Source organism: Centrocercus urophasianus, unplaced genomic scaffold, assembly GCF_019232065.1.
Source record: "Centrocercus urophasianus isolate 14NV4802_14NV808 unplaced genomic scaffold, USGS_Curo_1.0 seq_60, whole genome shotgun sequence".
Classification (NCBI taxonomy): domain Eukaryota; kingdom Metazoa; phylum Chordata; class Aves; order Galliformes; family Phasianidae; genus Centrocercus; species Centrocercus urophasianus.
This window is the reverse complement of record NW_024885200.1, coordinates 480,750-500,872: the sequence shown is the minus strand read 5'-3', so window position 1 is coordinate 500,872 and position 20,123 is coordinate 480,750. Positions and strand designations below refer to the sequence as shown.

General features: G+C 51.2%; 1 protein-coding gene and 1 long non-coding RNA gene across 2 annotated transcripts in view; one reads left to right on the top strand and one right to left on the bottom strand.

Annotated features, from left to right (window-relative positions):
• The window catches only part of PSD2 (pleckstrin and Sec7 domain containing 2), a 73,328-nt gene that overhangs the window by 20,232 nt on the left and 32,973 nt on the right, over positions 1 to 20,123 (top strand). The window contains exons 2-4 of the mRNA XM_042836435.1: positions 9,276 to 9,372; positions 10,917 to 11,477; positions 18,968 to 19,456. Coding sequence (XP_042692369.1) covers positions 10,981 to 11,477; positions 18,968 to 19,456 — 986 coding nt within the window. The 5' untranslated portion in view covers positions 9,276 to 9,372; positions 10,917 to 10,980. The remainder of the gene's footprint in view (positions 1 to 9,275; positions 9,373 to 10,916; positions 11,478 to 18,967; positions 19,457 to 20,123) is intronic.
• LOC122169914 lies at positions 4,816 to 10,849 on the bottom strand. Its single transcript, XR_006171671.1, has 3 exons — positions 6,823 to 10,849; positions 6,114 to 6,372; positions 4,816 to 6,036 (listed from the first exon to the last, which is right to left on the bottom strand). It is a non-coding gene; the product is annotated as an uncharacterized LOC122169914 (long non-coding RNA).

Genomic DNA, 20,123 nt, shown 5'->3' with positions numbered 1-20,123 from the left:
CCTGAGGAAAGCTTTGCACAGAGGAAGTGTTTGCAGGCTAAATGTGGGAAGCAGTGCTGTGTTTTCTGAAAGTAGGTGTCTGCAACACAAACAGCAGCAGCTGGGACTGTTGTCCCAGGCATTGCAGATCTAGCTGGAGAACACCAGCGCGTGATTTGCTCGTAACACAGACATCTAATAGAGATCAGATGCAGTCTTTCTGCTGACCCTGGAGAGGGGCTGGGGGCTGAGTTCAGCTGTTGGGTGAGATGAATCCCCCTGGAAATGCTTTCCCATGTGTTCAAGCAACTTCTGGGAGCATCAAGTTCTGACTAGCATTGCCATGTTAAAGTAATAACAACTTACCTCATCCTAATGGAGCAGTGAAGTGCGGCTTTTCTTTTAGTGGCTCTGTCCCAGTCTGTGAGTCCTGGAAATAAATCTGTAATTATCTTTTCAATCATTTCACTGACTCTATGCAGCCTGCAGCCTGGGAACCTGAGCTAGATAGGCAGCACAGTTCTATATAGGTGGGATGCAGCAACCAAAATGTAGGCAAGCCTCCAAGCTTTTTATCTGAGTGAAAGATGCTGGGAGAAGGGAGGGAGGAAGGTCTGGCCTGCAGGAACTTTGCCAGCTATCAGAACTAGCATGATTCCCCCAGCACTGAAGAATGGTAAACTCTCAGAGCTTCTTTAGTGCTCTGCAGCCAGTAGAGATTTTTCAAAAACATATAGTGATAAAATATTTTTCTTTGGAAAAGGAGGATTTACCGAACCCCCACTTCCTTTCTAGAAGTGTTTCCTGCAGTTTTGAAAGGGAAGGTGGAACTTTTGGTGTAAACGAATGAGAACATGGCCTGCAGCAGAACCAGTGAGCCTATGGGATGGAGTACTTGTTAGAAAGAGGACTGAAGCCATGTCCTAGTCTTGGAGCAGATGGTGTTCCTAGAACTTTGTCCTGTCTGTTCCCCTGGCATGCTCTTTCCAGTTTGCCTCCCAAATGTCCTGAGTTGGTTCTGATGAGATATGAAAGTCCCTTCCCATTAGATCATATTTGCTCAGGCTGCTCCTTGCAGGTCCTTTGGTCAGATAGCAGAGCTGCTGATCTCAGTGGAAATGCCATGTTGCAAGCCCTGACGCCCTTTTTGCTGGGCAGTGAAGTTCTAGCCCTCTTGACAGGAAATCCTGGCTAAGTCTGCGTTCTGCAGCAAAATAATTTCATCTCGATCTGACTGGGGTAAGAGAAGTGAAGGAAACTGTTCTTCCTTCATTGGGGTGAAAGTAGAAGATCCTCACTGGTGCGAGTTACCCAAAAGTTCCCAACATAGGCTTGGTTCTCTAGTCCAAAGTGGAGACTAGCTGATTTCACTCTAGGCCTTTCATGATGAAGTCAGTTGAAGGGCTCAGTCCTATCTGGACAGTCTCCTGGCCTCTTCCATCAATCTCTTACAGACTTGATGTCTTCTGGGCCTAACCATCAGGAGTTAAGATGTGCTGCCTTGCCATGAATGCCTTGGTACCAATGTTCTTTGTTTAGAGGCCACCTGGAAATGCAGGTCAACCAAGTTGACATGTTGGCAGCTCAGTTGGCAGCTCAGTGTCATCCGAGAGTCTTGGGCAGTTTGTCTAGATGTAATTCTCCAGGATATGGGGGCTGAAGCAGTGTGCTGCTGCAGGTGCAGAGTGCTGAGCAGCACTGGTGTGAAGAGAATGCTCCTGATACAGCACAGAGACCTTTGGAAGCCAGGGCTGCATCTCTGCTAGGCAGAACAAGAGGCGTTCTCTGCCAAAAGAACCTATTTACCCTCATCACAAGAGGGTGAAGATTATTCCTCTTTTCCTAGAGGTGGTCCAGAATGGCAGGGCATACCTTTTGAGATGTCTGGAGATGAGCACAGAATCATAGAAAAGTCCAGGTCAGAAGGGACCTCAGAGGCCATCTGGTCCAAGCTTCCCCCAGCAAGAGGCAGGGCCTAGGCAAGGTTGTGTGATGTTTTGTCTAGCAAGCACTAAAAATCTAAAGCGTTGGAAAATCCACCGCATCCTTGGGGAGGTTACTGAGGTTACTCCAGTGATTGATCTCGCAGTAGAAGATTCTTGGTGTCCAACTAGAATCTCCCATGGGGCAAATTGCACCCATCACCCCTTGTCTTGGAGATTCGTGGAGCGCGTGGAAGATCATAACTTCCTGACACAGCTGGTAAGAGTGCCTGCCAGGGGAGGCAGGTGTGCTGTTTACAGTGGAGGACTGGGAGACATGGTTGAAAGCTGTCTTGGGCAGAGTGACCATGAAATAATTGAGTTGTCATTTCTTGGTGAAGCCAGGAGGGTGGTCAGCAAAACTGCTGCCTTGGACTTGTGGAGGGCAGACTTAGAGCTGTTGAGGAAGCTGGTTGGGAGAGTTCCTTGTGGGTCAGTCCTGAAGCACACAGGGGTGCAGAAAAGCTGGATAAGAATTCAAGAAGGAATTCTTAAAGGCTCAGGAACAGTCTGTCCCCATGTGCCATAGGATGAATTGGTGGGGAAGAAGACTGGCCTGGCTGAAGAGGGAGCCTTTGCTGAGACTCTGGGGAAAAAAGAGAATTGATCACCTTTGGAAGGAGGGGCAGGCAACTCGGGAAGAGTACAAGGATGTCGCTAGGATATGCAGAGAGAAAATCAGAAAGGTAAAAGCCCAGCAAGAAATTAATCTAGCCATCATTATTAAAAATAATTAAAAATACTTTTCCATGTATACTAACAGCAAGAATCTCCATCCTAGATGTCTTTTCCAACCGTTATGATCCTATGAATTTTCATACATCTGCTTGTAATAAAGGAGTCTCCATCTTCTTTGTAGCCACCCTTTAAATACTGGAACGCAGTGATGAAGTCTCACCTGACCCGTCTTTTATCCAGGCCAAGCAAACCTGTTTCGCTCAGCCTTTCCGCTCGTGGGAGGTTCTCCTTTGATCTTTTGATCAGAAGGACCAAAACTGAACACAGACTTCTAGATGTGTCCTGAGAAGTGTGGAGTAGAGTGGAATAATGGCTTATTTATTTCTGCCCGTGACGCCCTTGCTGATGGAACCCATGGTCGCAGCAGTTCACACACACTGAGCTGCTTACGCACCAGGAACCCCATGTATCTTTCTGCAGAGCTGCTCCCCAGCCAGGCTCCATCACAGTGGGTGTATCTCCTAGAGATCTTGCTAAAGCCCTGCAATGAGCCACTGCGTAGGTTCAGCATAGATGGGATGGAAGGAATTCCTTCACTGGGTCTAAGTCAGCTGCCAGCCCTGTTACCTTATTTTGGATGCTGGGAGAATGTGGGGAAGGAAGATCAAAGCAAAGGGAAGAAAAAAGGGGGTTAAAAAGGCTGTTTTCATCTATGGGTTATGAGAAGCAGTTTCTGCTCTTGAAGACTTGTGGAAGGTAACTGGGGCCATAGGCAAAGCTGGGATATAATGCATTCAATTACAGTGCTGCACAGAAGTGAATGAGAAGACCTCACAGCCTGTTTTGTAATAAAAGCTGCAGACAACCAGGATTGAAGCCTACTTTACAGCTATCTGAACTATAAAATTCTCACTCCAGCAAGAGAAAATGAGTACCTGAGCACACAGGCAGAGGTGAGGATGAAGCCAGCTCTAAGCTGAGCTGAGCTGAGGAACTCTGCCATTCAAGCCACAAATGGTTAAGGCATGGCTGGAAGCATCATCTGAAAACTCCTGTCTCGAGTGGTGCAGGGTTGGAGGTACTGGGACCTCCTCTCAAAGCCAAGGGAAGATTCCAGTGAGTCCCAGCAGTACTGTGCAGATTTGCAAAGGACTGCAAAGAAGCACAGTGCAGCAATGCTGCAGATGCAACGCGCTGGCTGGAGTAGGGATGTTCAGGTCTGTGCTCGTCAGACCCCGTCTGGAAAGGACATGCAGGTTTGCATCACATACATGGGGCTGTAGGGAGGATCAGTGTGTAGCCAAGCTGTTGGTACAGAGGGGGGAATGCAGAGAAAGATATTAAGTATGTGCCTCTGTTTTTCCCATGAAGTAACTGCAAAACAGTGCAAACAGGAAAGCTGTTAAGGGTTTAAAGACTTAGTTTTATTGTTTTCTCTAAGCGAAAAACTGCCATTGTTTCCCCAACACAAAGTTTTGCAAGAGTCATTTGGATCTGAATGTGTACTAATTGCTCTGCAGGCTCTAATAAAAACTCAAAATAAAGAGCTCTAGGATTTGGCTTCAAGATGAAGTATGTTCCACGCACAGTGATTTCTGATTACCCAAAGGCTCTTTTTTTAGCATGTAGCTGGTTTATTTTAGTCTGTGGAATATGTTTTATCCATGGCCTCTTTTCTGTGTTGGAGCTGAAGGATATGGGACCTGTAGTTTCTGCTGACAGTGATGCATGGAAACATCTGGGATTTTGGGATATTGCCAAAGAGTGGTGACTGTCAGTACCCAGGGGGCTGTGAGCTGTAAGACTAGCAGCAGTCAGTGCTCACCTTTCCCTGTTGAGCCAGGTTTTCCTCCAGCCCAGGTGAGGGCATCAGTTTGCTCCTGTGTAGGTCTTTGCCATGCCCACATCTGGAATTCACTGCACTGCTTTGTCGCTCTCCAAACCAATAGAGATAATAGAGGAATTCCAGAGAAAGAGAACCAAAGTGCTGCAGGGGATGGGGGAGCTGCCTGATGAGAACAGGCTGGGATGGCAGTCTGGGAATGACCTGAGAGCTGATGTGATTGAGGTCCTCAAAATCGTGTACAAACAAACTCAGCCTGTGGGAGAAAGAAATGAGGATTTTCACAATGAAAATTGTAACTTTTTTATTGTCAACTGTATTGTAAGGGAAGAAGGCAAAGCACAGGCATAGCGGAGGGGAAATGTATTTTAAAAGGGGATATTCTTTCATTCTATGACCTGTTCCTCTTCCCACCCTCAGAGCTGCTGCCTAAAACCTATCTTCACTCTCACAGAAAGAGGATGGAAGGTGACTTTCTGACACCAACGTGTTGAGAAATCTGCAGCCACTTCACAATGGGGTGGGACGGGTTCCCAGGGCACAGAGGGTGCTGCAGAGATCTGCAGTCCATGATGGTCGGCAGGTGAGATGTGAGGAGGGTGCCTTGCGCCCAGAAGCTGAAAATGACTTGGTAGGAGCCCAAAGATTGGAGCTACAGGTTCCTAACCTGGCAGTCTGAGAATACAACGTGGGGAAGTTCAGAGGACAGAGCTCCTGAGATACAACTTGGGAGCATTCTCAGGTGGCCATGATGCATTCACACTGCACTGAGTGCATCCCACCCTGTAGGGTTTTCACAGGTTGAAGGAATTGTTCCCCCAGTCTTTGGAGAACCTCTGCAGTGATGTAAGGTTGCAGTTGTTTTTGAGTCTCTTCAGGCCCTGGGATTACTTAGCCTGGAGAAGGGGAGGCTCAGGGAGTGGATCTTGTCAATGAAGGAAGGCTGCAAAGAGGAAGGAGCCGTGCTATTTTCAGCAGTGCCCAGGGCCAGGACAAGGGGCATTGGATACAAACTGGAATACGAGAGGTTCCATCTGAACATCAGGAATCTCTTCTGTACTGTGCAGACGATGGAGTGTTGGCACGTGTTGCTCAGGAAGACTGTGGTGTGGAGATCTTCAGATGTGGTCCTGGGCACCTGCTCTGAGTGGCTCTGCTTAAGCAGGGGTTGGAGAAGATGGACCCGTAGGTCCCTTCCAATCCTAACCATTCTGTGGTTCTGAGTAGAAGATGGGACACTGGTAAAGACATGCTGGGGCTTTTCAGGCTGTCAGAAGCTCCCTCAGCCTTGGTCGGCGAGTTTTGTCCAAAGGTGAGAAGTGAAACCACCTGGGTTGCTGTGTAGTCTCTGAGACTGTGGTCAGGAAGAAACTTCCTCCCAGTCTGAGTGACAGAGATCCTGGAGGCTCTTTGCCACCTCCAAGTAAGAAGTCATGTGAGGTATCCCCTGTTTCGTGGGACCACATAGGCATTGTCCGCTCTCTCTGCAGCCATGTCCCAGCTCTCTCCTGCCCTGTGCCTTGGCTCACAGCAAAGCCCGGAGCCATCTGAAGGCTGTTAAGTTAAAAAGAGTTAAAAAGAGTTAAAAAAAAGGAGTTAAAAAGAGTACAGAAAGAAAGTCTAGAGGGTACCTCATGAAATTTAGTAGAGACAACTGCAGTTTGCTGGAGGAATGCCAGGCACTGGCATGGGCTGGGGTCTGACTGGTGGTCTGCTGAAAACCACCATGTCAGCTGTGTGCCTCTGTGTCACCAAAGGCCAAGTGTGCCTGGAGTTGCGTTAGCCAAGGTGCAGCCAGTAGATCGAGGGAAGAGGCTTCATCTCTGTTCAGGGCTTGTGAGACCATACCTGGTCACCATGTCTGCTTTTGGACATCACAGTGCAAGATATCTGCAAAATGAAGGTAATCATGAGGATTACGTGTGCCTTCAGGTTTCAGCATGGGTTCACAAGGCCAAGAGGCTGGTGGCACCTGAATGGCAGCACAGACACCTTCTGTCTTTCCCTCTTTCCCCTTGTGGCAACTCACAATGCAGGGCACCAGCAGAAAAGCTAGGCTGGGCTGTAGCCTGTGTAACTGACATCTGTCTGGGGCTCCCAGTGCCCCTTCATGGTACTGACACCCTTGTAGGTCCAGCAGAGCAAGGAGACATTTTGGGTGTTTTTTTTTGTTTTGATAAAAGACCCAGAAGGGTCAGTCATGCTCTGTCCTGCATCTTCCAAACTTAGCAGCTGCTGGCAAAGTCCTATTGCCCTCCCTCTCCCGGAGTCTGCACCCCACATACTGGGAGCAAGCAGCCTCCCTCGCCACCCCTTCCCCTTCCTGCCATCCCCCCTCACCTGATCTTGACTGAAGTTGTCCAACATGCTTGGCATCTGCTTACTTCCTCCTTTACCTGCAACATCACAAGAGGCACACAGAATGGCTCTTCCTCCGCGTGTCCCTGTGCCTCCTGCCCTCTCCTTGGAACCAGGGTGGGAGCACAGCCCCCCTGGTGGACCTGCTGCCCTGTCTCTGCCAAGCCCGAGGGAGCAGGATCCGAAGCACTGGGACAAAGCAAGGCTGCAGCAAGGAGCAGCCCAGCTCGGCTCAAAGGAAAGCTGGTGCTCCAGCCAGCAGCAGGGTTCTTCTCCGAGCATTCCTTGTCACAGCAGCCAAGCAGTTACACAAACTGAAGTGGGAGCCTTTCCAGTTCCTAATGCAGGAAAGAAAATTTAAAATAAATCATTTTCCACCAGCCATTCAGCTTCAGCAAAAGCTGGGAGACTTCCAGAGCCAGTCCCTGAAAGAGAGCCACTGTGTGGCTTCCAACCTCTCACAGAATCAGGGCAGACTTCGCTTCATCTCTGCCCAGCTTTTTTGGGACTGGTGCTTTCCTGCCCTGGGTGCCAGCCTGGTTTTGGTGGTCCCGTTGCCCCACATAGGCCAGTGAGTGCCTCAAGATCAGCAGTGTACAATTGCTTCCTGGGAGCCCCATCACGCTTGCCACCCAAGCACTCAGGAGCAAGCCTTTAAGGCTCATCAAAGCAGGGATGGGACATTGCTGTCCTTCACCAGCCAGCTCTATCCTTATCCACTCGTAGTCCAGTGGCCAGGCAGGACCCAAACGCAGAGCCTGCAAGTCAGCGGCTGTGCCCTAGCCTTTCCTACAGTAGTCACAGCCTCCTTCCAAGCACAGATCCATGCCATTCTGCTTACGTGAGCCTTACAGAGCTGGGCTGGTCCAAATCATGGACCTGCAGCTTACCAGCTGTCTATGTCTCAGCAGAGCCACCATAACCATCAGTGTGAGTAGTCCCAGGCAGGGTATTTGCCAGCTCATTCTCTTTTCCCAGCTCTTTTTTTGTATGCTAACCTGCATTATGTTTTCTGGAGGCCAGTAGCAGTGGACATGAATGGGATGCCCGCCCTACCTGTGGGGCCGAGGAGAGCAGCAGTCACTCGAGGGGATGCCTGAGGCTGCAGGAAGGGCAAGGCTCATGGTCATGTGAAGATCCATCGGTGGGAACTCAGATGTCACCTTCCAGCCCCTCCCGCACAGAGCTTGACCAGATACTGCTTGTATTTAGTACGAGGCGGCTGGGTAACTCATTACATCCCAGCTGTTCTCTGGGGCTTCTGGGCATGCTTCAAGGAACTGTCACCATGAGCATAGATCTAGTAGCTAGCGAGTTGCTGAGTAATGTCCTGAGTTGATACACATTCAGCTTGCTGAAGAAGCTCAGTTGCACAGGACAGCCTCCATCCACTTGTGTGTGCCACAGCATTTGGGTTCACATCTCAGAGGAGACTGCTGGCTTCGTTCAGACCAGTGTGCTGGGAGCTTGGAGCTGATGCCTTCCTGGCTGAGCGCATCCTCCCCTGGCTTCCCCAGTGCCAAGGAAGAGCACGCCTTGGAGTTTAACTGCTGACTGCTCAGCCCTTCTTCCAGAGCATAAATGTCCCACTTAGACCTCACAGAGGGCAAAGCATAGTAAGCGTAATGCAGTAGCTTATGCATAATAACAGGAATATTGATTTATTGACATTAAGAATTGAATTAAAGTTAGGAGGAAAAAATGAGACTTCGCATTTACTAAGGATTGCCAACATTTCTTCTTAGCACTGTCTCCTAACCACATTTAGTTTCCTGTTTTCTGGTTGCTTATAGCTGTGCCAAGCTTTCGTTACTGGACTGGAATTTCGCTTGGGTGGTATCTAGGTTCCTGCTGAAGTTACCGCAGTGAGAGAAGGGAGATGGGAAATTCCAGCCCGAACTCGTTGGCTGGTTTTAAAAATGCAGACTTAAGACTACATTATTCAGCTCACGTCAAGAAAAAGACCAGCAGAGCTTTCCTAGAAAGGTTTCTCCAAAGATCTGAATATTGACTCTGTGTTTAGTATTACGCCTTCCCTATGGGAGAGTGTCAACATTCAGCTCATGTTATTTTTTCAGCATTACTCCAAATTACAGTGCAGTCATGTTCACGAGAATCTTAATAGTTTTGCAGGTAAATTGCTGGAAGACATTGCATTGGCTTGGTTCTGCTGCCAGTGTACAGGAAGGAAGGCTGGAGAAGGAAAGAATTGAGAAGGCCTCCCTGCTGTATTCAGCTGCTGCACTGCCACAGCTGAAAGCCAGGGAGGACCAATGTGTGCAGAGGGAGGAGCATTACAGTGCTTAGCAAAGAATGGGCAGCTCAGACGTGGGATGGGGCTGGTAAGCTGTCTGGCATGGAGCAACAGCAGTGCAGCAGGTTGATGGGGTTCTCCTCTCTGTGTTTCACGCTCTTTGGTCTGTTATTGCTTGCAGGATCGTGCATCTGTCCAGGTGCCTGGCTGCACCTAGTGTGGGGATGCTGCGAGCTCTGTGACAGCGGGGGATGCACACGGATGCACACGGAGAAGAGGTAAACCTGCCTGCATGGCATCTGCCTCATCCCACATCTGCGGGATGAGCAACTGGAGGAGCATTTCTCCCCAGACCAACTCCACAAAAGACTCTGACCTCCTCAATCCACCTCATCAGCAGCTGTGAACTGGACACAGGGAGGGCCTGGGTACTCCATCTCAGCTGGGCTTTGCCCTAGGCACAGTCAGAAGGGGTTAGTGTTCCCAATGGGATCTGTTCCACTTAGCTCAGCACATATCCGCACAGCTCTCCCAGCAAGTCTACACCCACGCCTCTCCTCTCCCTTGCTCCTTTCCCATGCATACAGGAACCAGTGGTGGAGGATGGACCACTGACCTGTCGAGGGGTAGTGAGAGCAGAGGCACATCTCGGTACCAAGAACTAGTAGGGCCCTGCGTTAAGCAAGCACTGCTAACGAGAGCCTCAGCTCAGCAAGTCAGAGCATGCAGAGCCCATTCCCAAAGTCTGGGCACCCTCACAGCTTCTCAGAGGTGCTGTTATCTGTAGTTTGCAGAGAAGCTGAGGCAGGGAGTTAAGATCTGCCTGTGACATGAGGTAGGACCAGAACCAAGGGAAGAAGCCAGGATTCCCATCTGCTTGCTGTAACCAGTTGGGTATGCTCCCTTCCCAGGTGAAGGCAGACACAGTTTTAAATCACCCTGTTTTAATTTGGCTGTTGTGCCTCAGCCCAAATGTCATACAGAAACACTGGCTTCCAGAAGAGAGAATTTCTGCTGGCACTGCAATCACTGGATTTCAGCTGTAGGGCTCACAGTGCTTGCACAGCAGTGTAGGGCTGCTGCCCATGGCTCAGGATGCTGCTAGCAAGACTTTGCATCAATGGGCATGTTTGCCAATAAGGTCCCTTTTTATCGAGAAGCCACTTGTGGTGCAGTGTAGTGTCCTTCCCTTGCCCTAAAGAGAGCACCTCATAGCATACTCAGCAGGGACACTTTTGCCAGAGCTTTAGCTGGTAAATACTTCAGCAGTACTTGTATACCAGGAAAGGTGTTACTCCAGAAGGAAAGAAGCTGCTTAGAGATGTGAGTCAGCAGGGAGAATCACACAGGTTGGCAGATCACAGCTGCTTAAAAGTGTTAAAAAAAAAAAACCAAAAACATAAAAAACCAAACCCACATCTGTCTCCTGTTTCCCCAGTGCCATCACAGGCCCAGCTTTCAGGGGGCAGGCAGTGCTGGGGAGCAGCGCTCCTGTGACCAGCTGCATTTCTGTCCCCAGCCTGTGTTCAGGGCTGGGTGTGTGGAGCTCTGGGGGCAGAGAGGAGGGGATGCCTGGATCCTTGGTGGAACCCGACGGCAGATTTTCTTCTCCATTCTCAGTGCTGGGTGACAAGCACTCATCCTTACAAGCAGCAAATCCAGATATGAACCCTCTCTGCTTTTCTCCTGGAGGACGCACGTTTTTCCCCCGCTCCTACCACCACAGCTGTGGCATCGGCTGTCATCCCGCTGAGCTGCCGTGGGCAAACCGGCGCTGTTCGATCCTCGGGGCTCCGGTGACGTGGGGTCTCTTCTGTTGTAGGTAGTGCCGCGCCTGAGCTGACCGCGGGGAGGGAGCCCGCAAGCGCCGGGAGGACGAGCGGAATATGAGCGAGAGCAGGCACTTTCCGTCGTCTGTGGCAGCCCGCAGCGAGCTGCATTCCTCAGGCTCGCAGCCCGCCGTGCGAGCCCGCAGCGATGGGGACGAGCAGCTCGGCGAGCCTGCAGAGCCTGCCAGCGGGAGAGCCGGCCCCCCGGGTGACGCCGAGCCCAGCCCAGCGGCCGTTGAGGAGCGCCGCGGGGACCGACGTCTGGCGGCCTCGACGGGCGAGCGGGAACGGGAGGCGCGCGCCACGAGTAACGGCCAGGGCCGCGAGGAGCCGGCGCTGACCAACGGCGTGGGCGCGGAGCTCGGCGAGGGCGGCGAGGCGGCTAGGCTGCGGCCGCGGGACGGCGGCGTGCCCAGCCCCGGCAGCGTGGATTCTGGGGAGGAGGGCTCCCCTGGGCCGCAGGCACGGAGCCGGGCCCTCGGCAAGGTGCTCCTGCACGGCTTCCTGGGCTCCTCGGGAGCGCTGAGCGCTGATGAGCCGGAGGAGCCGCTCGGGTGAGTGCGAAGCTGCCGCAGCGCTGGCTGGGTGATGGCTTACGTGTGCCGTTTCCCAGTCTGAGTTCCACTTCTCCCTGTGTAACTTATCACTTTTAAAAGCTGCAGCTGCTCTCGTGGCTGACTGTCTTTTTGCTCTCTTGCTCTGGGCTTCTTTCCCTATCGCAAATGTGGAAAGTCTGTGATTAGAGCCAGTGTCTGGCTCAGATGTGCTAAGGCGAAGGAAAAGGCTTAGGGACTTCTTAGGGAGAGGGATGACTTTTGGGAGTGTCCCACTTGTGACTTGAGCTGCGGCTGCAGCACTACAGGCAGTTTACTGAGATAGCTGGAGTAGTGGGCAGGGCGGGCACGGCAGCCTGCAGCCATGGGAAGCCTGGGGTGTCCTGGGAGTCCCTGGCAGCATGGCTGGCTCTGTCAATCCATGGCCAGCAGGATGCAGCTTTGCATCCAGAGGAGCACATCATTAGTAAGGGAGGGCAGGGCACTGAGCTTTGGTTCCCATTGCTCTTGTGGCTGGTGCTGCCAGTGCCTGGGTGGCACAAGGATAACTCAGTTTCTGCTTTGTGTATGTAGCAAGGGGTGGATGTGCTGCTGCATCAGGGATGAGTGTGATTTAGGATGCTGGGAGGTGAGCAGGATGGTGGGAAGTGCTGTGTAGTGGGGTGATGTGGTGAAGCTGGGGGCTCGCCATGCCTCAGCTCAGGTGCACCTTAGTGATGCCCCACAGCAGCTGTGTGTGTGCTCAGAGTCACTGCAGCAGGTTTAGGAGATGTGGCCACTAGCACACAGCATGCTCATTGCTGCTGGGTGGCAATGGCCAGGTGGAGGAGAGGGCCTCTTGAAGAGCCCCCAGTGCCTGTCAGCCAGGCAGGACCCCACCATCGCAGCAGGGACCGTGTCCTGCTGCTCTCCCAGCTCTACACTCCTCCTGTGGTTTAGGTCCTCCTAGTTCAGGTAGCCTTCACCAGTGCATGAGGCTAGCTGTAGAAGAGCCTACGCCGGCCTTTTTACAGGCACGCTCCAAATTTGCATGCCTGAAGGTCCAGGGCAGGCAGTCCCCTCCCAGACCCCATACTCTGCAGCTGGATGGGTGGCAGCTCAGCAGCTCAGACACGTGCCTGTCATCTTGTTCTCAAGTGCCTGAGACAAACCACAGGATGCCCCCACCTGTGTCCTCCCTGCTGGCAGCCCAATTTCATGGGACAGCTTTCCAGGCTGGGGGACACTGAGCAGGGACTCAGCCTCACTGAGGTGACCCTGCAAGTGCCTATGACTGCACAGGGCCCTGCAGTCTGCGGGGTGGTCACTGGATTGAGGTGGGCTGCTTCCCATGGCATTCCTGCAAGAGGAACATAGATCACAAATCACCCAGGGAGTTGTATTGTATCTGCCCAAGGTTGATGGTCACTGTGAATGTTATGGCTTTGCCTGCACATATCTTCTACCCCAAAATGGAAGAGATGCCACAAGCATGACAGGGCTGGAGAAGAGCAGAGGAGAATGGCGTTCTAAGAGGAGAAGGTGTAACAGGGACAAGATGGCAAAGGGGCATTTGAATCACCTCCTGACTGTGCAGGCTTCAGGCTGAGCCACTGGCTCAGAGCACTGTCTGGAGCATGGCCAAGAGTGTTAGTGGTGCTGGGAAGCTGCGCAGCATGTGGGCTGACGGCAGCCATCCTTAATTCGTTGCATCTGTAGCAGTTAGCAGGCTCCCCAGCAGCAAACTGGTGGTTTGCGTTACCAACAGCGCCAGCAAGAAGCAGCAACTATTTCAACAGTCACAACTGAAGGTATTAAAGAGGAATAGGTGTCCAAGGCGGACTGCTTCTATCTGCTGATGTCTGGAGAGCCCAGGGAGCCTACCTCTGCACCTGTTCCACAAGTCCTGTGAGCTACTCTGTCAGCTCTTGGATGTCTGCAAGTCACTGTGCTGCGAGGGAATGCTGCTTGATCTGTGGCTCCCCAGCAGACAGTGAAATCAGAAGGAAGCTATGAGTGGTGAGTGAATGCTGGTGCAATCACTGGAAGTGCAATTACTTTAAGGTACAGGGGCATGAACTGGGAGAAGTGGCAGGCTGAGCATTTGGAGCCAGTGCAGCCTGACTGCACTCTGCATGAACTGACCATGATCTTGTGCTCTGAACATAAGGACTTGGATAGTAAATAAGTATTCTGGGAAGCTGAACGCACAGGGGACAAGTCATATACTATATGTGCTTGATGGCAAAAGTGCAGATGGAAAACTTCAGGGATGCAACTGAAATCTGGGAAACTGTGTTGTCCAGGAATCAGGTTAGCTGAGTACATTCAAAGGTGGTGCTTTGACCACCTACCCACTGGGTGGTTGGGCAAAAACCAGCACGGCCCTTCTGTGCCATAGGGAGCTGCCAGCTACACTTGTGTTGCTCAGTGAGCGTGGGTCATGAGTCACAAAGCTGACAGAGGGACCAAGGCACTGGAGAATTCATAGTCATCCTCTGTTTTTCCATTTTCCTGTTCAAGGAAATAAAGACAAAGCTTTTGTGCTTGTGCTGCAGTTTGCACTGGCTAAATCCCTTTGGCCCCTCTTTCTTCTGTCCCATTGGCATGCCAGCACACTGTCAAAGCCCTGTTCCACTCCTCGTGGATGTTTTGGCTAGAAGTCTGCCACCTTCCCTTCAGCCCCCAGCACAGGCCCTGCTGATCTCAGAAAGTTGCATCTCTGCAGTCAGAGAGCTTTACTGGTGAATGACATTCTCTGCTTTCAGCCCCATTAAGATGTCAGGCTGGTAAATATAGGAATCCCCACCTTTGGCTTGTGATATGTGCTCGGTGCCTGCAGGCTTGGGACTGCTTTTGCACACACGCTTTTTCCCATGGCAACGTACAGCCATTGTGCATTTCACTTTCCATTAAACAAAGTTTTAGAAAACTTTGCAGAAAGGCACAGCGCATAGGCAAGGAAGTCCTGGCTGCCAGCATGTCTTTCTCTGATGGCTCCACCAACACAGCAAACGAGGTTCTACTTTATTACAACTAATTAACCAGTGCGAAGTGAAATATAAACAACTCAGTGCATAAAAATCCAGTGCGGTGCAGCGGCAGTAATAACTGAATGCATAGCTCGGCATGCCTTGCCATAAGCAATAAAACAGCATTTCAGAGATGACTGAGGAAAGCAGCACAGGCAATTAGATACAGTGCTACTTCAATACACAGAAGCTTGTGATTACAATGCAAATAAATATATGGCTCCTTAGTTAAATAAAGCAATTGCCTTCCCCGCTGTGTAATACTTAAGTGCACAACACTTCCCTGTGGGGAGGCTGCGCTGTGCTCACTCGCAAGCAAGGTCTTACCTCATCTCCCTCCCAGTCCAGCGTGGTTGAATCAGATGCAGGTGGCTGCCCTTGGGCTGCTCTAAGCTGTAGGAAGGTTGCTTGCCCTCCTCTGGGGAGGGTCTTCCCTGGGACCATGCAGGGAGGATGTGATGGGCTTGTGGCTGTGGGTGCTGGAGGCTTGTCAGCATCTGCTGAGCTGTCCCTTTTGCAGCCTCTGCCCTGCTCTCTGCCCTCTCCCGCACGCAGCCTTCAGTGAGGCATTTCTAGGAACAAAGAACTCCGGACTTGGTGCAGCTGTAGGAATTTGGGCTCAGGGAATAAACGCAGGGCTGGAAAATATGCAGGCGCTGTTACAAGGGCTTGGGCAATGGGACTCCTCCATAGGGTGCAATTAAGGCTGTAAAATCCTTCGTGTTGCAGAGAGGTGGAGTTTTAAAAGTTTCTCCTGTTTCGTGGAGGGAAAAAGCTTTTTCTGCACACACGTCTTGCCAACATGGATGGATCTGGGAAGATAAGCAGAGCTGAGGATGAGGAGACCTGGAGCTGCAGCTGCCATCTGGCTTGCTGTGTGGCCAGCTCTGGTGGTCTGGGTGGCCCTGAGCTCCTGGAAGTAGGATGTTATCTGAAGGTACAATTCATGTCAGCTTTCAGCTGTTGCAGCTCCAGAGTTCAGTTTGCAAACAGCAGCTCTAACAGCACAGACTGCAGAGAGGACTTGTCAGAGGATGTGAGAACCTGTTAGTCTAAGCCTGACGGCTCTTGAGTGTGGAGCGTGAGCTGTGCACGGCTGTGTCCCTCCTCGCAGTGCCCTTCAGGTGGCTCTGCCCTGCCTCCTGCTTTGCAGGTACTGCCAGTTCCTGCCACAGCTCACCAGGCAGCTGAGTGGGCACCCAGCAGCATGGGGATGGGAAGGCAGCATGGAGTGGCCACTCCACAGCACCTGCTTGGGTTCCTCAGGCTCTCGGGACACTGAGAAGTAAGAAACGTGACAGTGCTGACTTGTCCTCCCCTCTCTGACATCTCTGGCACGTTAAAAGCAGGATGGTGTCCCCTCGTTCAGATCCTTCCCCAGAGTGCAGTTTTCTTGCAGACGGCAGGAGAGAAGTCTGGAAGCTGACTTGTTCTCACACCTTGCTGTCACAGCAGGGGAATGTGCAACTCACTGCAGTCTTCCCTCCTTGCACTGGTTCTCTGCTCATTGTCCACCCTCTCACGCTGTGTTTGGTTCTTGGGGTGAGGAGATCACCTTTAGCAAAGTTCCTGCTGTCTTGCATTGCATGTCTGAATCTGTAAGTGCACTGGCTGTAGCAAACAAGGGGGATGACCTTAAGGACTTCTCCATGTGGAGGGATGCCAGGTCCCATTGTACTGCCTGGAATTAGTGCTTGTGTTAAGTGCTGAGCTCTCGCTGCCCATGCTGATGAGGATGTTGGAGATTGATCCATATGAGCATCACCTCTCAGCATGGGGTACCCCCTGCTGCCCAGAACCAGCTGCTCTTCAGAAATGACAGCAGTAGTTCCCAAAAAGGTGTGTTCCCCTTGGTGACGAGGTCATGAGGCCACAAAGTCCTGCAATGATCTTCCACCCTGCCCGAGGCACTGCAGAGCCAAGCTTTCCCAGAAGTGACAACACGGTGATGGTATCTCCGGACCAGTAAACTCAGGGCTGTGCTGCACTCACCTGTTGATTGCAAGGTCACAAAAAAACATCATGATTTTCCCATTGGCTTGCTTTGTAACACTGTGGATATAGCATATGTTTCTGTGTTTGCTGCATCTTTTCTGAATCAGCCTTGTCCAGCCACATGGTGAGGGGTGTGGTGCTGTGAATTTCAGGGGAGGACACTATATGGTCCTCTTCATTTTGGGCTTGCTCAGGGTCCTGAGGTCCAGGCATGTGGGTATCCTCTGCAGTGCTACCTCTCTCCCAGCTGCCTGCCAGGCCTTCCAGCCATGCCCTGAACATAGTGAGGGAGAGGATCTTGCTGAAATGGGCAGTGTCTGCATTTGGAGACACTGTTTTTGTGGGCCAGAGTCAGTAATGTGATCGCAGAAGGAACAGTGAAATCGAGTGAGGTTTCTGAATCCTGAATAAAGAAGAAAATAGAACATTTCCTTGAATCAGCCGAGAAGGCTCCTTCCATTCCCAGCCATTCTGGTGGTTGACCGTGCTTTGACAGAAAATGCTTGACAAAAATATGATTTTTACACTGTACTGAGGGTTTTTCTACTTTGAAAGGTATAAAAACGGATTGTCTTGGCCTTTCTGTAAATGCTTTACTGCTCCCCTATGTAGTCAAATGATAAATGAGTGGAAGTGAATGATATCTTGCTAGCAAGCAGCAGCAGGTTTTGGGTACAAACCGGTTCCTTTGGGGGAAATCCTTCCCGAGGTGTCTGGGTATGGCCATAGCGGAGGGGTCCAGGCTGCCCCTCCCACCTTCAGCCACTCTGAGCTGGTAGCTGGATTTGTTCCATCTGAAAGGGTCTCAGCTGAGCTGAAGATCTCATCTGGTGAGTAGATCCTGGTGACATTTAGAAGTAGAGAAAAAATCAACAAATTGGAAACGATTGCAATTGCTTTGATTGCAGTGTGTTTTCCAGCATGGGGAAAAGGAAGACCAGATTCTTTCCTTGCTGCTCATTGACCTGCTCTTTGCTCAAGAAGCAGCCTTCCTTCTTTGCTGCTTGCTTAGCTCTGCATAGAAATACAGACAAATTCTTTCTGCCCTGGGAGAAGTATGCGCCCGAGACTGAAATGGTATAAGCAGAGCTGGAGGGCTTCAGGGCTCCAGTAAGCATCTGCCAAGCATGGCAGTGATGTCCAGGGGTACATCCCCGCCTTGAAAGCAGGGAGCCTGTGTCTGTTGGACAAAACGGGCTGCATGCTTCTAGATCAGGGCGTCCTTAAGCTGCTGCAGCTGGGAACTGGAGGAATGGGGCTGGCTGTGGGGGCAGACATTTGCTTTCCCTGTTCTCTGATTTCTGCTGCTGAGATAGGGCTCTGTTCCCCTACCTGTCCTTATTTTTGCTACAAGCAATTCCATATGGTGTGTGGCTTAGTTTCCCTGCCTAGAAAGATTGAGCTGTTTTGTAAAGTGCATTGAGAAGTGTCCAGACTGCTGGGAGAGAAAAAAAAAGTGATACAAAAGCAATCAGATCAAAAACAGATCAATGCCCAGCCAGTCGCTAAGCAGTAGTGACTTTCAGAGACCACCCCCACAAGGCTTTTGCTGAGCATGGGTTTGTATGCCATAGAATACCCCTTTGGACCATTGGGGCTGGCTGCCCACACTGCGTCCTCTCCCAGTCCCTTACCAGCTCCAGCCTGTTTGCTGGCCTGCTGATTCAGGCTGTTCCAGGACGGACTGAGCCCTCCCATCTCCTCAGGGCTCCCAGCAGGTGTTTGGCCCAGCTGAATTCTCCCTGTGTGATTGCATTGGGATGTGCCCTGGAACTGATGTCCCTGCATCAAAAGCTAGAATAGCTGGCAGTTGCTTACCCAGAAGCTAACCTTGCGGGTTGGTGCATTTTGCAGCCTCTGTCACACTGCTAATGTTGTACCTTCGTGCCACAGCTGTCTGTAAAGCAGCACAGAGCCTCCCCTGCCTGGGCTCCATCCCCGTGGATGTTCCTCTCAGTGCAGGGTGTCCTGCTCTTCTAGGGTATCTTGTCTAAGACAAAAGGCTGAAGATAGAGCGAATGAATTGCTCCCTAATGGTTTCTGTTTTTTTCTCTGCTACAAAGGGACTTTTGCTGCCAACATGCAGTTATATGAATTGATCTCAATCTTTAATGTCTTCTGTGTTTTTGATGCTGCCAGAATTGGAGCATTTGAAGAGAGAGAGAACCCTTACATTAATTCAATTCTGGCAATTGGTCCAGCTGCAAGTGTGAGGCACCAATGTTTCCAGTTCAGAGCTCTGGCTTTTTGCTGGGGCACAACCATAAATAACTGGGTCCCTGAGGGGCTCATTGCAAAGGTCTGTCTTCTTCAGCTCTGTAGCTTATAATAAAGCTGGGAAGCAATTAGGTTATACCACTGAGAACTCCCAAGGACCTATGATTGCAACATCCATTCCTACCTCTTCTCCTGCCCCCTAACTCCAAGTTGAACAGTACAAGCAATTCCTTGACCAGTTTTTCTGCATCTCCCCTTCTTGTCCAGGTTTGCTGCTGAAGATGCCAAGTTGAGCTGCAGTGAGGACGACAAGGAACATTTTCAATTCAAAGACATCAGGGATGGGTTCAGCTCGACCTTTGAGAAGATTGTTGAGTCTGACCTTATGAAGGGCACGTACTACAGCAGCTTGGACTCTCTGGATGTCCTCTCTCTTACAGATGAGACAGACAGCTGTGTCAGTTTTGAGGCGCCACTCACCCCATTGATCCAGCAGCGGGTCAAGGAAAGCCCAGAGCTCTTGGAGCAGAAACTGGTGGCCCAGCAGAGAGAATCCCTTCAGCACATGGCTGCTGATAAGCAAGAGCAGGCAGCAGCAAAGCCAGCAGAGGGGGATTTTGGGAGCCCTCTCAGGCACTCAATTACCAGCAGCAGGTCAGAGAATGTGCTGAGCCGGTTGTCCTTGAAAAATATCCCAAATGGGTTCCATGTGGAAGGTTCAGAGGAAGATGCCGCCAAGATCATTAACTCCATCAGGTAGGGCAGGCTGTGAATTCCTGGGGTAAAGGGGCCTTTGTCTTATGGGGTCCCAGCCCAGAAGCAAGGCTTATAGGACATAATGGGTGTAGATGCTTTTTTTCCTCTTGTGCTTGCTCTCACGTGTTGTCATGGCAGAGAGAGAAACCACAGGACAAACTTTCTTATTCAAAGGCTGAGAACACAGCCAAGACCACATGGCACTAGATCAGCCATTCCCCAGCAGATCTGTGTCTGCCTTTCCTGCTCTCGAACACAGGGCCCAAGGACGAACATGATCTGCTGGGTCCTGTAGGAGCACTGTGAGCCCAAGAAAAGCCAAGGCTCAAGCACTTTGTGCACACGTTTGCTCTGGAGGGCACCAGCATTGATTTGCTTGCAAACAAATCCCACCTGCTCTTACAGCAGGCCAGCACTGTTGTAGGAAGACCACTGCCTTGTCTGCCTGACATCTACCAAAGTCCATGGCAGGTAGCAGTCAGCCAGGCACACTTGCAGATGTGCTCTGAAAAGCAGGGTGAGCCTCAAGGTTTTAGGCGCCTTTGTAGAGGCTTCCCCAGGAGTTCTTGGCAGGCAGTGAGGACATCAGTGGAGATGTCACCCGCTGGGCCAGCTCCAAGCCATCGTCCCCAGGATGCAGCAGGGGCTGTACTGCAGTTCTGTGTGT